Genomic DNA, 15776 nt, shown 5'->3' on the forward strand with positions numbered 1-15776 from the left:
AAAATAAAAATTTGCATAGTAAATTGGGCAAACTATTTTTAAATAGGGGATTCTGTAAACACGCGGGATTATGTATTCGCCCGTTCGTGAATACAAATATTTTGAACAAGAAAAAAATTCAATTGAACAATAATCAGCCACAAATATTATAAGGTGCATGATCTACGAAAATAAAAGAATATTAAAAAGTATGGAATACTGTCTTACCTTGGAAAGTGCTACTCCTGATCTAAGTCAGAATCGTCTGTTGACGAATCTGTTATTTCCACTAAAACTCTGCTTGAGTTATTGAAAACCGACTGAAGATCTCTGTGACTATCTTCAATATCCTCCACGTGTCTTATGTAATTTTTCCAATTGTCAACACTAATTCTGCTGAACGCACTATTTAATAAAGACACTAGTTTCGGTAGGGATTCACCTTTCAAATTTTGGGATGCTACCGTCCGTTTTAATTGCGACCACACCATTTCGATTGGATTCAATACGCAATGATATGGAGGTAATCTTAAAACAACATGCCCATATGATGCTGCAAGGTCGTCTATTGCGTACCTTTTTCTTCTTTTGTTCGCAGGCAGTTGTTCATCAATAATTTGGAGAAGAACAGGTATTATCGGGACCGGACTAGGTATGGCGATATTGTGGATTCGCATATAATTAAGAATATTTTCTTTTCTCCACGATGTATTAGGTTTTGGATTAATTACACGGCTATGGTAAGAGGCATTATCCAAAACTATAACTGATGGCTCCTCTAAGCGTTTCAGTATGGAGTTTTCAAACCAATTCTCGAAAATTTCTGCGTTTATTGTCCCATGATAATCGGCAGGAGCATCAGACATTTTCTTGTGGGTTATAAATAAAGCACTATCCACAAAACCAAATCGGCCACCACAGTGCATAATAACTATCCGCTCCCCTTTTTTGTCCGAAGTTGCAACTGTGCAATTGTCAGAGTCGTCGGACCAATTTTTCATTTGGCACGTGTTGCTATCGTACCAAGTTTCATCGAGGTACACGTCAGAGTATCCCGCGGAACGGTGAGCCTTAATTTCTTCGAGATAACGGTATCTCCAAGCAATAACTTCATTGGACTCACATTTCGCGCTTTTTCTAGACACTGATTTATATGAAAACCCCATACTATGCAATAGACGACGTAATGTTCTAATCGAATATGGAAATTCATAGTTAGTCCCGGATGTCTTCTCACACATAACTCGAGACAGCGTTCTTGCAGTAGGTGACACTCCTTTCTTATAGCACTCATATACCGTACGTCGCAGCAAATCGCGAGTAAAATCATCTATTTTGCCGAAAGGTAACTGCTTTCTGTTCACGTGTCGTTTTGTTGGCGTTCGATAAACACTGGGATCTGGAATTTGTAAAATATTTTTTATCGTTGTGAGTCCAATCCGCGTAGCATCCGCTGTTAGTTTCATAACGTTTTTGCTGGGTAAAACTCCACCTTTTCGAATAACTTCACGCAAAAACTTTTGTACATTTCGCACTATAAGGACGCTTTGCTTCCTCAGCTTTGCTCCACTTCCAAGTACACGATCCTCCTTTCTGTTACTTGGACTTCTCTGGCCAGAAGGACCAGGTTGCGGATCATTTGGTACCGCAGAACTACTTATCCACGGCCGAAAGAAATTGGACATTTTCACTTAGCGAGAAAATACTAAGACACCAGCACACTACAATCACTTGGAACAAAGTGTCGAGGGAAACTAGAGAACTCAAATTTACCAACTGACAACTATTGGCAATATTGGTGGCCATAAACAGTAAATACAAGCGTAGTATAAGAAACTAACAAGTAAGTTTATAGAGAAAACATTCTAAGCTAAGATTTTCCCTTCCTTCTATTCGTTTCTTTGTTTCAAAACAGTAGAAAAAACTGTTTTAACTTTTTTATATGTTACTGCTCATTCATAGATGAAGAAGACCTAAGTCAAAACTGTCTTTCTTTTTTTTTTCATTATAAACTTCAAAAAATTGATGTATTTACAAGGATGTGATTCATTTTATTATGGTTTGCAAAATCCGGAAAACTGTAAAACTCAAGAGGGAAAAAAAAAGGAATAACCCTACTGCCTGCCTTAAGTTGTAAATTATAGCACCAAAAGTAAAGTTTCTTGCAGGAATTGAGAATAAATATTTACTCTTTTAAAGGCATTTATACACTTCGCTTTTCCTTTTTTTAAATGTCATTCTGAAGGGAAGAGGATCCTTTTTTTAAAAAGTGAGACCTTCGTTAGTTCATTTTTTCGTGTAGATCTTTTATGGGCAATACATAAATATGTCACTTCACCCAAAACTTTCGAATAAAAACATTATGCAAGTTGGTGTGAAGCGTAAACTGAAAAATCACTTCGTACTTTTGCTGTCCTCACATGACAATCTGGACTGAAAACCTTAAAACAGGGAGGAACAAGGTCATTCAGAAATCTGGCAGCATTGACTGCTTCGAGAACCCCAGTGAAGTTTGCGGTTGCTAAGCTACAGGGGGTAGAGGACAGTCTTTCCTCTTCCAGGAAAAATAGTCGCTTATCCATGGCCCCGACTTTAGTTGTGAAGACTTGGAAAGACCTTCATCCAGCAATGGATTGATAATGGTTGATTATGATGATGGTGATGATTTTATTATATCTAAACCTCGGAGGTAAACTGAACCAAGTCATAATTTCGTAATTTTACAGAAGCAAAAAACTGGTTCCTCAACTAAGTCTATATATATATAACTTTCACTAGTTAAGGTAGGGTAAAAATGGATCCAAAATTTAATGAAAGTCATAGAGCGAAAAAAGTATTTTTGACTATTCAATCCATCATGTTGCAGCAAAACTACGAAAATTAATACAAAAGAAAACTAGAAAGTTAAGAATCATTTGTTTTGGCGAGTGAGAAAAAAATATACAGATAACTCGAAAAATGAAATGAAATCTTTAACTTTTACGTCCTACGTTTATGCCGGTTAGGCTAAAGGAGACGGTGATAATGAGAAATGAGTGAGATGGTGGAATGAAGAAAGTTGGAGGAAACGGGAGAACCCACGAGCACGGCGTTTATCCACCACAAAGTCCACACAGCACGAGCTGGGATCGAACCAGGGACCCCAAGCACCGGAGGTGAACACTCTACCACTGAGCCACCGCTCTACCACTGAGCCAAATTAGCTATGAAGAGGTACACCATACCATAATTCTAAGTCAAAATGAAAGAAAAAAAAGCGGAAACGACAGACTGTACGAGAATAATACTTTCACTATTTTAATTTCACACTATTTATTTCGAGACTTGCGGACTTTCGAGACGAGACTGAGACTTGGTACTCGAGACCGAGATCGAGATCGAGACAAGCATCTGTTGACCGAGACGAGACCGAGACCGAGACGGTGATTTTTTACCCGAGACGAGACCAAGACCGAGATCGTTATTTATCAACCGAGACGAGACCGAGACTGTACAAAGTCTCGTCTTGTCTCGTCTCGATACCATCCCTACCACTGATCTTTGAGAAATGTTAGTCTCTAGAGAAATTCTGCGCGAGCACTTGGTTGGGCTGGCTACCATCATTTCCTGGACGAGGATGATATTCTCTTCAGTTTGGACAGATCTCTTTCTATCACTGTTTCCCTTGCAATCGTCTTGAACAAACCCCGTCCTTACAAACTACTCGGAGATCCTACCAATTGTCAGGCGCAAAGTTGCACCCTGTCTGGTCCAGGCTGTGATTTTTTCTTGTACGAGGCTTGGGGACTGAAAAATCTCTATGCAGGCAGCTATTTTCCTTTGTTCCTCAATGGAATTTCAGCACGCCATGGTTTAAGCTAAAAAAAAAAAAAAAAAAAAAAAAAAAACACCAATTTAAAATGTTAACATCTTTTTGCCTTGCTGTGTGCATCGCAATAATTAGAAATAAGCTGTTAACTTAAAAACTATTTTATATATTTATGTATCTGCAGCTGTATGTATTGCTTAAATAACTTCCCTACGGTTTGCGTTTTATATTTTATATAGAAACGTATTTCTTCCTTTCAGTTTTATCGCAACCTACAATTTCATCGAACACCTTTTCTTTATATGAGTTCAGTGGCAATACTTGCGTATGTTATCTGGAATACAATAAAAGAAATCCTCCAACTATATCAACAAAGATGGCACTACCTTCTCGAACCATTTAATTCAGTTTCTTGGTTACTAAACATATCTGCTGCAACTATGATCTTACCTACCTTATTAGGAAAATTTCAAGAAATTCAACATTCCGGTGCATCAGTAACAGTATTTCTTAGTTGGTTCAACCTTCTTCTGTATTTTCAGAGGTAAGTAGAAATCCATCATGTATTATATATAAAAGAAATCAGATTATATTGCTACAGAATATGTTTTATATTTTAGTCCACGCAAATACAGTATATTTTATTAAAATATATATTATCTGAAAATGTTACCTTGACATAAGTGTGTAGAACTCTATTTTTACTCAATACAAAATTATAGTCATTTAATTCTTGTCCGTGGCGTATTTATTTATTTACTTACGCGTATGAAAACACTGGTCGGTTCATCCATACAGGTGAAAGAGAGTGTCTCCTAGGGCTACAAATTTTAGGGGCAACATGGCAGGTGACGTTTGTAGCATTAATAGGGTGAAACATTACTACAAGTAGAAATGTAAATGCATTAAATTTAGCGAACACGTGCGAGAGCAAGCTTTCCCATGTACTTGAAAGATATCGAGATGGCATTATGTTCAAGTCAGAAGAGGATTTTGTCTAGGTACAGGCCTTTCACCTAAATAAGAAAGGTCATCATTATCATCATATATATTCTGCTATTATGGACAGGTTACTTGCCACAACTGAGAAGTTTCTGTGACCTACCATCTTCCACTAACTTCTTCGTCTTCACGTACGATTTTCCTATTTTGATGTTGTCCATTAATTGTAATCTCCTCGTCCGCTTCTCTCTTTCCTGCCACCATACTCTCTACTACGCCCATCATGATACATTTCCTTCTTAGCCAATGTTCCAACCAGTTTTCCGTCCTCTTCTTAATAATATCTAAAATTGCAATTTTCTTCCACACCATTTCTAAGACCCTCTCACTCGTTTTCCGCTCATACTAGCTAATTATTTCCATTCTTCTCCACATCCACATTTCAAGAGCCTTCAATCGCCTTCATCATTTTTGCGCAATGTCCATATTTCTATCTCACATTACAATATTCCACTCAAATCATTCTATGAGTACTTTTCTCAACTATTTATTATACTTACCAAAAATAGTACATATCTTCCTCCTAAAGGCTTCTTTCGCCATTTCTATTCTTGCTTTTATTTCACGTTCACACTTCATATCATAATTAATAATACTAAGCATTTGTCGAAAACTAGTTTCCTGTTCTATTTTCTTCCCTCCTACTTCTATATGTGACACCGACCACTTCGTTCCGATCACCATGGTTTTTGTCTTTCTCACATTTATTTTCATCCCATATACAATAAAAAATGTAATATCACTAAATCAAAAGGAGCCAAAATATTTCTCTCCTTGGGTTTGAAATATCTAAAACCAGTCCTGGTGAAAAACACATTTCATTTAATCGTGTATACATAGTCCGATATGGATAAAATTTGCACCACGAAGTTTGTGTCTAAAGGGAGCATGCTGCCTGTAGTTTGAAGGTCGTAGGACAATGGGGCTACTTTAGTAGTGTATGGACCAGCGGCGGCTGGTACTATATGTTGCATGGTTGTGCAACCGGATATTTTTTTTTAAATACTAAATATATATTTTAGGTATTAAAGTAGTGTATCAGTAAAAAATAAACCTTTGCTCTTGAGCACAAAACAGTACTGATTCATTTCTTTAAAAAAAATCAATAAAAAAACTGAAAGAAAGAGAGTGATTTACATTTTCAGTTGCAGTGAGCGTTGCCACTGGAAGCAGTAACATTGAGCATGTGGCAGCGACCTCCTATCTCTTAACATGAGGAAGTGGATTTATTCCTGAGTCGCTGCTATCCTCCCGTATTGTTCCCTTCCAGTTGCACTTTTTTTCTGTCACGGGTATATAGTCAGCTTCTGTAATAGTTACTAATTCCTCCGCTTGGCAGCGCTTGACTCAATTGATAGAGCGGGTGAGATATAGACGCTTGGAATAAATAAGTTATTCACACAACAGAAACTCGCAAAGAACAAATACGCGTCTGGTGGTAGCAAGGATGGATCCAGCCTGAATGTTTGGGGAGGGGGGCGGTCGTTCGAAGTCAATAGGTTTTATTTTACATTTATAATACAAAGATGAAAATTCTTGTTATGGGTTTTATTTTTAAAATAAAAAATATCCTATTCTGGGGCGGGGCGATCGAGTCTCGAAGCAGAAAATGTCTTACCACTGGTCTAATTCCTAGCTCTGTGTCTTTCGTGCGCATGATCCTGTGTTCGATTTCCGAGGAAAGCATAAAAAATAATATTAAATCATTCACTTTCAATACTCAACTGTCTTCTTTAGCCTAAATTGCTGGAATGTTAAACTATTTTTTTTTTCATTTTCGAAGGAAAAAATCTTACATATCATGCTTCTTTATAGTAGAACAGCAGACAAAAATACGTGGTTATAGAAATGGACTCTTCGTCCCTTATATTCATACAAAGAAATGTTAACAAAATGCATATTGTTGAAGGAGAGAGGTGTTCCTGTACCCTAAAGAAAATAAGCAGAAAATATTTGCGGTAACGATGCTTTCTATTCAAAAAAAAAACTTGGCGAACAGCATTTCGGATTTCAATGAAGTCACGGAAAAATTTGAAGCTCGAAAAGAACGAAGAAAGATCTTCCATTTTAAAATAATGCATTGTTTTCTTAATTAAATAATTTTGTTTAACTGCGTGCATGAATATATGCAATTTTCTGGCTTTTTTCTTCTTTTCGGGTTAACGATATCATTCATGGCTTACAGCACATGCTATATATTCGATTTATCTATTGTTCAATGACATGAGTGAAGAAGTTTTGTATATAAATAGTGTAAAAACGTACATTGATAGTGGTTGTTTGAAAAGAAAGAGAATAGCTTATATTAAACCAATATTAGAGAATATACTTTAATCAATAAATATACAAATAGAGCTTAAAAGGACATTCCTCTTCATATTTCCTGAATATGTTTTGGATAAAACTGAAGAATGTTGGGGGAAGAGGACAAGTGCGCGTACTTACACATCTTTGATATTGCAACATTGCAACCGGTGCTTCTACAGACCACGAATCGCTACTGGTATGGACTATAAAATATGTGTGCAAAGTCAGGAAGATGCCTAAGAATACCTATGTTGCAATCAAGTGACTTCTATTGTAGCTCTGTAGTGGCCCTGCTAGACACATAGTAATGATTCCGCAGTATTATTTTTCGTGAACGCCATGACGTGCGAGTGGTTACCTATGTAACATACATTAGATAAACGCAGTTGCAGAGAATTGAATATTAGCTTCAGTTCCTTTAGATTATAATAAAAACAATGGTAATAAAAATAATAAAAAAGGACAACAAGGATAATTGTTCAGAATAGGAATCTGACTCAACTAAATCGGGGAGAAGTATTATTATTCTTTCAAAAGGACGTAAATTTGTAACATAATCCAAACTAAATAATTTGCCATCTAAGGTTATATTGCCAATCCAATGCAATGAATAAGGTCTAATTATAACTAATCATGTAAGAAAGAAAAGAAGGTGATTTATACTATATACTTTATAAATGGTAAAATGGAACTGAGTACAAAATTCAAGCAAGTGAGAGCTCCTCCGTGGCTAAGCGGTTAGCGTACGCGCCTTTGGCGTGGGAGGCCCGGGTTCGATTCCCGGCGGGAGCTCATGTGGTTCGGATTCCACGTTAATCAGTAGGTCCACGTCTCATATAGCCTCGCTGCTGAACGGGACGTTAAACTCAAAATCAACTCAATCAACTCAAGCAAGTGAATTTTCAGTAGGCCTACTAACTAATTGCAACTGAATATTTTCAATAATAGTGGAAAATTGATATCTTTATAACAAACTTCAAAAATATATATAAAATATTAACATTAATTGGGAAAATATCAAAAAGACTTACCAATATACAGTATGAATTGAATAATAGGATATCTTACATAAACATACCACTAATTAAACCACATTAAATGACTGACTATACTTGTTGAACACAATCAAAATGAGTCAAGATAATGGACTCGCGTCGATATCCTTTTTAACAAACACACTTCACCATAAGAAGATATATACAACTCCAATATATAACCTAACTTTCTTACAATGAATTAGACGAAGTAACATTTCTGGATAAAACTTCGCAATTATTTAAATTTGCACTTTTCCATTATGCTCTCAAATATCGCAATTAGAAATCACAAATCTCCACCGACTTATTCTTGACTTTACTTTTAAAGTCCAGAAGGTATCACGTCGTTGGCTTCCCGCACTTGGACCTGCTCGTGACTGGGGGTGTGGTAAGAGGATAGCCAATCACCAGCCACCATTCACAGCGGTCAGCGAGCCATGAGTAAGCAAGCTGGCAACTCCCCATAAACGTCACTACAACTTTTCGCGGGAAGCCAACGACGTTATACCTTCCGTACTATAGGTGATATTGCACCTATCCCATTCCGAACAATTATGCTCAGCCCAACCCCGAGCTTTCAAACGATGGACGAGTAATTCCACAAATTGCTGTTGGCGCTGATGGCTAAGCATACAGCGTCAAGACACTCAACTTCCTCCCGACAGTAGCTAAAAACACTACAGGGTTGGAAACTAATCCAAATTATCAAGAATCTGAAAAGAATCTTAAAGGCTGCGGAACAGAGATCTATATCTCTAACCGTTACACACATCCCTTCGTGCATTTAAAAAACAAATATGTATTTTTTTTAATAATTTAGTCTCAAAGGAATATATCATTAATGTATAATAACCTGTAAGATAAATGCTATTATGAAGTTATATTGTGGTCGATTAATTGTTAAATTACTACTAACCACTATAAACTAAACCAAATAAGGAAACTACATATAATTAAACAAAAATAATATCAAAACTCAAACAAAATAGAACTAAAGAAAATCCCCAAATAATAAGAACGTAAAATAATAGTTAGTATCTACAGTATGACAACAAACATTCATAAGCTATAATTACGTAACCAAAATATAGACCTATATATACTCTTTTTGTTAATAGTAATAACCATTTTGATCTCCTATTTACAATAAATTAGAAGCTGAATGATATGGAATATAAATATATATATCAAATTATGAATATATACATATATAGAATTTTATCATAATAGTATAAATCTTTCTTACCAATACATCACAATCTGAATTCATTACATTATTATCAAATCTGTATATGTATAAATATTAATATTTATCTTGATGGTATATTTCTTCAGATATTTCCAATATTCTCAATGACCAGATGGTAAATTATGATCCTGATGAGATCTTCCCTCTTTAAAAAATCTTAATATTTTGTCGCGACTGAAATACACGAATTAAATTTAACATCTTAATCTACGTACAGAAGCGTATGTCGTCGAAAATTTGTTCTATACTTTATTTTCGTTGCAGAACTAGAGTGTATCCCGGAACTGACACTAATTTCGATCTCTTCTCAGCATCCCAAAAAAATTCGAGATGATAATTTAAAAATGCAGTTACAATTCGAGATTAGACTAAAACCACTTTCTTAAGTCTGGGTATATTTTTTTATATTAACAAGAATTACTGAATATGCCTTTACTAAAATTCTATTTCAGTGCTAAAAGTATTGTATCATAATATAAACGCTTTCATTGTATTGCCGTATGCATTAACGTATGCATAAGAGAAAGGGGCAAAGTGTTTTATCTAATCAATTGATATATTGAAAGTACTTCAAACGGCATACAATTTTAGTTTAAGATCCAATATACTTTATTATCTTTCCACCCATTTTAATTATTCAAAGATACATGTTGTGTATTGTATAACAAAACTTTATTTTGTGAAATAAACACATGATCTGAACTTCAAAACATGTATTTTTCACAAAGTTCAGTAAAATTCTTTGAATTATGATGAAAAGTTATACGTGTAGAAAATAACATGCTTAGAAAGTTGTTGTTTTATTGCAGTCTCTCGTATAGATAGTCGTGTTGATTTTCCGTTCAAAGTGAATGGGTAAAGTATCCAGATTGGAAACGATTCGATTGGGCTTTGATTTCAGGGTCTCTTTCACGAGCGAGCCTATATGAGACGTGGACCTACTGATTAACGTGGAATCCGAACCACATGAGCTCCAGCTGGGAGTCGATCCCGGGTCTCCCACGTCAATGGAGTGTAATCGATTTGCCGCGAGGGAGCTCAGATTGGAAACGAGTAGTAGCAGGAATTTAATAATCTTAACGGTAAAATCATGTAAAGAAGAAGATAATGAAACTAAAAAGTAGTATGATTAAAGTTTCAGATCTCTCAAGGTTCCTGTTCTTTACATTAAAATCTTGTACAAACTGTATATTAAACCTCCGTCGTGCCCAATGTTTATTTTAACACCATTAGCCGCAACTAATGTGCAGGAATAACATTGATATATGCTAATTTTGCACACGTTCTCCATTACAACAAGTTTTAGACAATACACTTTCTTAATTGTTATGCCATCTGCATGCAATACACAACAACTATATTCTATTTATACCATTTTTTATATCTGTTCTCTACATGGCTATTATATGTTTGATACGTGTGATACACATATTTTTGTCGTTCCTAAAAACGACTAATGTGCTTTTCCTTGCAGGCAGACCGGAGAAAGTTTGGAATGATATAAGCTCATTTTTGTGATTAATGTTAGTGTCTAGAGACAGTTGCACTTAAAATATCCAGAAGTGAACTCTTCAAACGAATATGTCACGTAACACACAAAGCCAATCACAAATGATCCAGATATACCAATCTTTAGTTGTTAGTAAAATGAGGAATAGCATCTACTATACAGTAGATTCGAATGTGAGTTTCTTTCTGATCACATCACACAATAACTACTGACCAAACTACAATGATATTGAACAAGATTATTAACCTTAGACATCTTGCGGATTATATGATACTGAATTGATTAAAATATAGTTGAGGCGTAATATAGTTATTGAGAAAGAATTATGAAACGTTCACCAAAAGGGAAGTATTGAGAATGTTTTTGGAATGACGTAAACAATGCAAGTTCAAGTTAGGAAGAATTTTATTAGCTGGCTCGAATAAATCCGTAGACTGAATACATTACAGGGTGACTTCCTACATGAGGTCTTCTACGTAACTCAGCGTTAGCACAGGTTAACTAATAAGTGTTTTAGGAAGCATTTAGGTACACAAAAGTTGAGTTAATGAGAGATCTTGAAGAGATCCGTGTAGAGCCAGTGCTCAGATTAGGTAAGCAGAATCTGAGTAGTAGTAACTAAGTTTGTAGGTTGATTGTATACTCACAGTGAGAACAGAGGTACTGTCCAGTTGAGCACTTAGGATTGAATTAGTGATAACACACACTGCTCGTCTCCAATGATGAATCTTTATGAAATGTCCGTGGTGGAAGGAATACCGTCCTTACGCCGTATGATGGAATTTAACAGTCACTGCCGACACAATAGCACAAGTCGGTGAGGGATGTAACAAGGTTTCTCCCGACCGAAGAACGGGCTATATCAAGAGTGTCAACGTTCCGGCGTAGTTCCAAGTTAGACTGTGGACGAGAAGTCCATGTCGTGGAGTTTGATGGAACTTTACCCGAAGGAAGCAACAAGCGGGAGCTTGTGCCACTTCTAAAGGTGATCGGAATTCCCCCGAAGGGGGCAACGGGCGGAGGCCCGCGCCTCTTCGAAAAACTATGGAATAATCCCCCAATCTCCCAATCACTTAATAACTTAATGACTTCTAAAGAGAGATGTCCTCACTTTTTGTTTGTCCTTATCATTCTCACACGGCACTAGGTTAGGGACGTGTGAAGGCAGGGGTGGGTCAGGGTTTTACCTGATTGGATTTCTAATTATTTATGAAACGAATTTAAGTTTCTGCGACTGCGTAAGCAGTCGGAGGGCGTATCCTAAAAGCTTCCTTTACATGGGAAAATTTCTTGATACAAAAACCCTGATAACCTGAGAAGGTTAACATTTGACCTCATGTGTACAAAGAGTCACTTTTAGTTACAGATAGTACAATTTACTAAGACAATTTTAATTACACCATGACTCTCCAAACACATTATATTTCTAATAAAATTTCAAGAGTTCAAAAGTTCAAACTTTGCAAGTGTGCTTAAAAATAATAACTTAGGTCTGTGACAATTTATATTACTAAAACTTCCAAAAACAGAGTGAATAATCAAATTTATAATCGAACACTTGTGGTTGTATTACAGGAAGATGAGACTCTGTGTCAGAGTTATTGAATATATTACTGGCTAGCAAAATAACCTTTTTAACCTTTAAGTTAACTAAATGAAATTCGGATTAATTCTGTCGTCTCTATTTATTTAAGAGTGTGATAACCAAAAGTAGGAATCTATTACTTTCCTGTAGGAAGAAATATTATCTTCTCCAGACGAGAAAGGTTACGGTTTAACTGATTCTTGAGGCAGACAGTCAGCTGGCTGGGAGGGATGAAGCAGACAGAATATTTCATCCAACAAAAAAAAATAAAGACAGCTGGAAGGAACTTGAATGCGCGAAGAGAATGACTAACACTTCCCTGTTCTCTCGCTTTTCCTGGTTTTAAGATTTTAAGAAAAAAAATAAACTTGTCTATGCAATTAGAAAAATAATTGTCGTTAATTGTTTGAGTAATTGTGGAGTGTGGCAAAAATTTTGGCGCCAATTGAGATGGCGCGTGTGGCACACTACAGTCGACGCCCCTTAAGGAAAAAAAATTTAGTTTGCTCCGACAAATCTAAACATTTTTTTTTACTTAGGGCTATTGGCAAATTAAATTTCAGAGTTGGCAACACTTTCATGTTAAATGAGTTTTTATTTTGGGTTGGCAACATTGACTTAACCTATGGTAGGTTGCAACACTGTTGTATGTTCGAGCAATACTACATACTAATGTTAATTAAAATTGAAATAGAACATACCCTAACTCAATATAAGAGAACTCATATAAGTATATAGTGACAATTTCATAATAAGTACATAAAACTAAGAAATGACACGATTAGTGAACTTTAAACTACATGATTGAATCATAAACTCAAGGATACTAATCAATACGCTATACCTAATAGACAGTTACAAAGTATGTATATGAGCTTATACTAAAGGCATTAATTCTTTAAAACTTTATAGCATTTCTACATATGTGCCTTAAAATTTTTACATGTAAATTCAAATGATTTTCTTTTTAATAATAATTTCCAAAATTATTAAGATTCCGACAAATGTGCTGATAGAATAAAAATAATATGAGACCAAATAATTCGTATGCGATAGCAATATCGAATTGTATTTGCAAAGATACAAAGAACAAAGGGAAACAGAATTTACCAAATTCTTGTTTATCTACGGAAACATAATAAGGAAGTAGACACATAGTTGACCTTACTGAACCCAAACAAACCATTAAGGGATAAGAGATGAACTTGACCTACTTTCAGACTTAACGGTACGTTTTCTTTTTTAACTTTTTCTTTTTCTTTTAAAAAGAAACTACCCTAAACCATTAACACATTCAGCTTGGCCTCGAGCTGATATACGATATTTTCTACAGAGGGGTAAACCACAGAAGATGAAAGAATTCAAGAATCTGTATATAGACGTATGTATATATTCTTCAGCTACACACAACTAACCTTTGAGATTTTTTTTTAAAACTGTTTCTTGTCCCTATGTTAACGGAACCATTCTATTTGGAAACAGATGTTTCGAGATTGTACCTTTTACAAATATGGCTAATATATTGTAAGCGTAAATTACGGCTACCTTTTAGATGTACATTTAACAAATTAATGATGCAAATTATAATTGCCTTGAATTAGACAGAATACTATTGTCACACTTTTATTCCTATACAATTAATATAACGTACGAGGTATTATAGACCTCCTAATTTAAAACGCTATCGTTTTCAATACGATTATTATTAGCATGGATGTTGTTGGTAACATCAATATTAATACTATTATTACTAGCAACAATGTTATGACGGTTATTATTTCATATGCATATTGTTACTTTAATTATTTCGAATTTATAGCTACAAGCATTAGTAATATCAGTTTGTATCAATTGTTATAAAAATATAATGAACCCTTCATAATTGATTTACAAAATGGCAAAGCTTACGAAATAATATGAAAATTAATTCTCTCACTGAAAGAGTTTTAGAGTACTGGTGAAAGACTTTTTGTACATTTATATGGGAAATATAAAACCACAATGCCACAATGATATTATGAAGATACAGGGCAAGAAATTACAGATATAAAAAATATAAGCTATTTATGCATTATGATCTTATGAATCCGTTAAATAGTGCATAAATAAGTAAGTTAATTGTTATTTCAATGATATTAACTTACGAGTAATTAAAGGAGATTTCTGAACAACAAACAATAGATAGTTCTAAAATTAATTAACATACTGACTTCTAGTATGGTTGGAATAAATTATATTCTTTGCGCGTGGGACGCAAGTTGCACAATTTTTGTTTCAATAGAGTATTTTAGAAAGGGATGATTATGCCTTTCGTGTTAATGACTCAACATAAATAAATCCACTAAAGTTTAATGATTAGGCAATTCATAGACACTTCTCGTTTGAAATAGTAATATTTAGAGTTATAATTGAACATTTACAATGAACGATAAAATACTAATGTTTTTAGTTCGCGAATAGCTAATTAATGTGAGCTCGTCCACGCTACTGGACTAGATGAGCGGTTAGAAGACATTTAAACTATCATTATATTTCTATATGTATTGCCTATAATTAGTTATACATATTACCTTAAAAGCTTTTTCATTACATTATAACTACATTGTTAACTAGCATAGGCGATTATTTGAATCAATATTTGGTTTCCAATTAATCGGCATCAGATAAGGGTACTTAATCATACTGAATTCATACATTTTTCATCCTTATTTAAGGGCACAAATAATACACAATTAGATCACTACACTTGAATTTCTTACTAAAATTCGCTTTACAATTAACCTCTAGATTAAATGATTTTCAATTACATATGGCGAGAGCTCGAGAATCCTTAAGTCACTGTTGTAGATCAAACAATTGATCTTCAAATAACAAATTAACGATAATTAAACTTCGGATGAGAGAGTTTTACATTAAGATTTTCCTTTTTGATAGGGGGGCGGCTTGGCTTTTTGAATGAGATTGGATGACTTGTTACGTTAAGTAATAATTGCATGAATTTTATTAGCAATTTTGAGGCGTCTGATTTCAACGCAGAAAAAGATAATAATGGCTTAATTTAGTACAACATTAAGACAAATATACAATTAACTCGGCCGTGGGCTACTTTAATAGGCTTTCTGGTGCGGACAACCTTTTACTCAAGGAAGAATGAATGGAACTGGTCATTGGTGCTCCTAAGATGACTAATACGTAATGAAATACCACATAAAACTAACTTCAATATATCTGAAAGATTTTCTCGCTTGACAATAACCTTGGAGCGGATGGCGCTCGGAATCACTTTCATTCATCAGAAA

The 15776-nt window shown here is 34.9% G+C and overlaps 1 protein-coding gene across 1 annotated transcript in view; it reads left to right on the plus strand.

Annotated features, from left to right (window-relative positions):
• TrpA1 (Transient receptor potential cation channel A1) overlaps window positions 1-15776 on the plus strand; it is a 246610-nt gene that overhangs the window by 181895 nt on the left and 48939 nt on the right. The window contains exons 11-12 of the mRNA XM_081743887.1: window positions 578-719; window positions 4048-4331. Of these exons, the coding sequence (XP_081600013.1) occupies window positions 578-719; window positions 4048-4331 (426 nt within the window). The remainder of the gene's footprint in view (window positions 1-577; window positions 720-4047; window positions 4332-15776) is intronic.

This window comes from Thermobia domestica, chromosome 17 (genome assembly GCF_964235325.1).
Source record: "Thermobia domestica chromosome 17, izTheDome1.hap1.1, whole genome shotgun sequence".
Lineage (NCBI taxonomy): Eukaryota > Metazoa > Arthropoda > Insecta > Zygentoma > Lepismatidae > Thermobia > Thermobia domestica.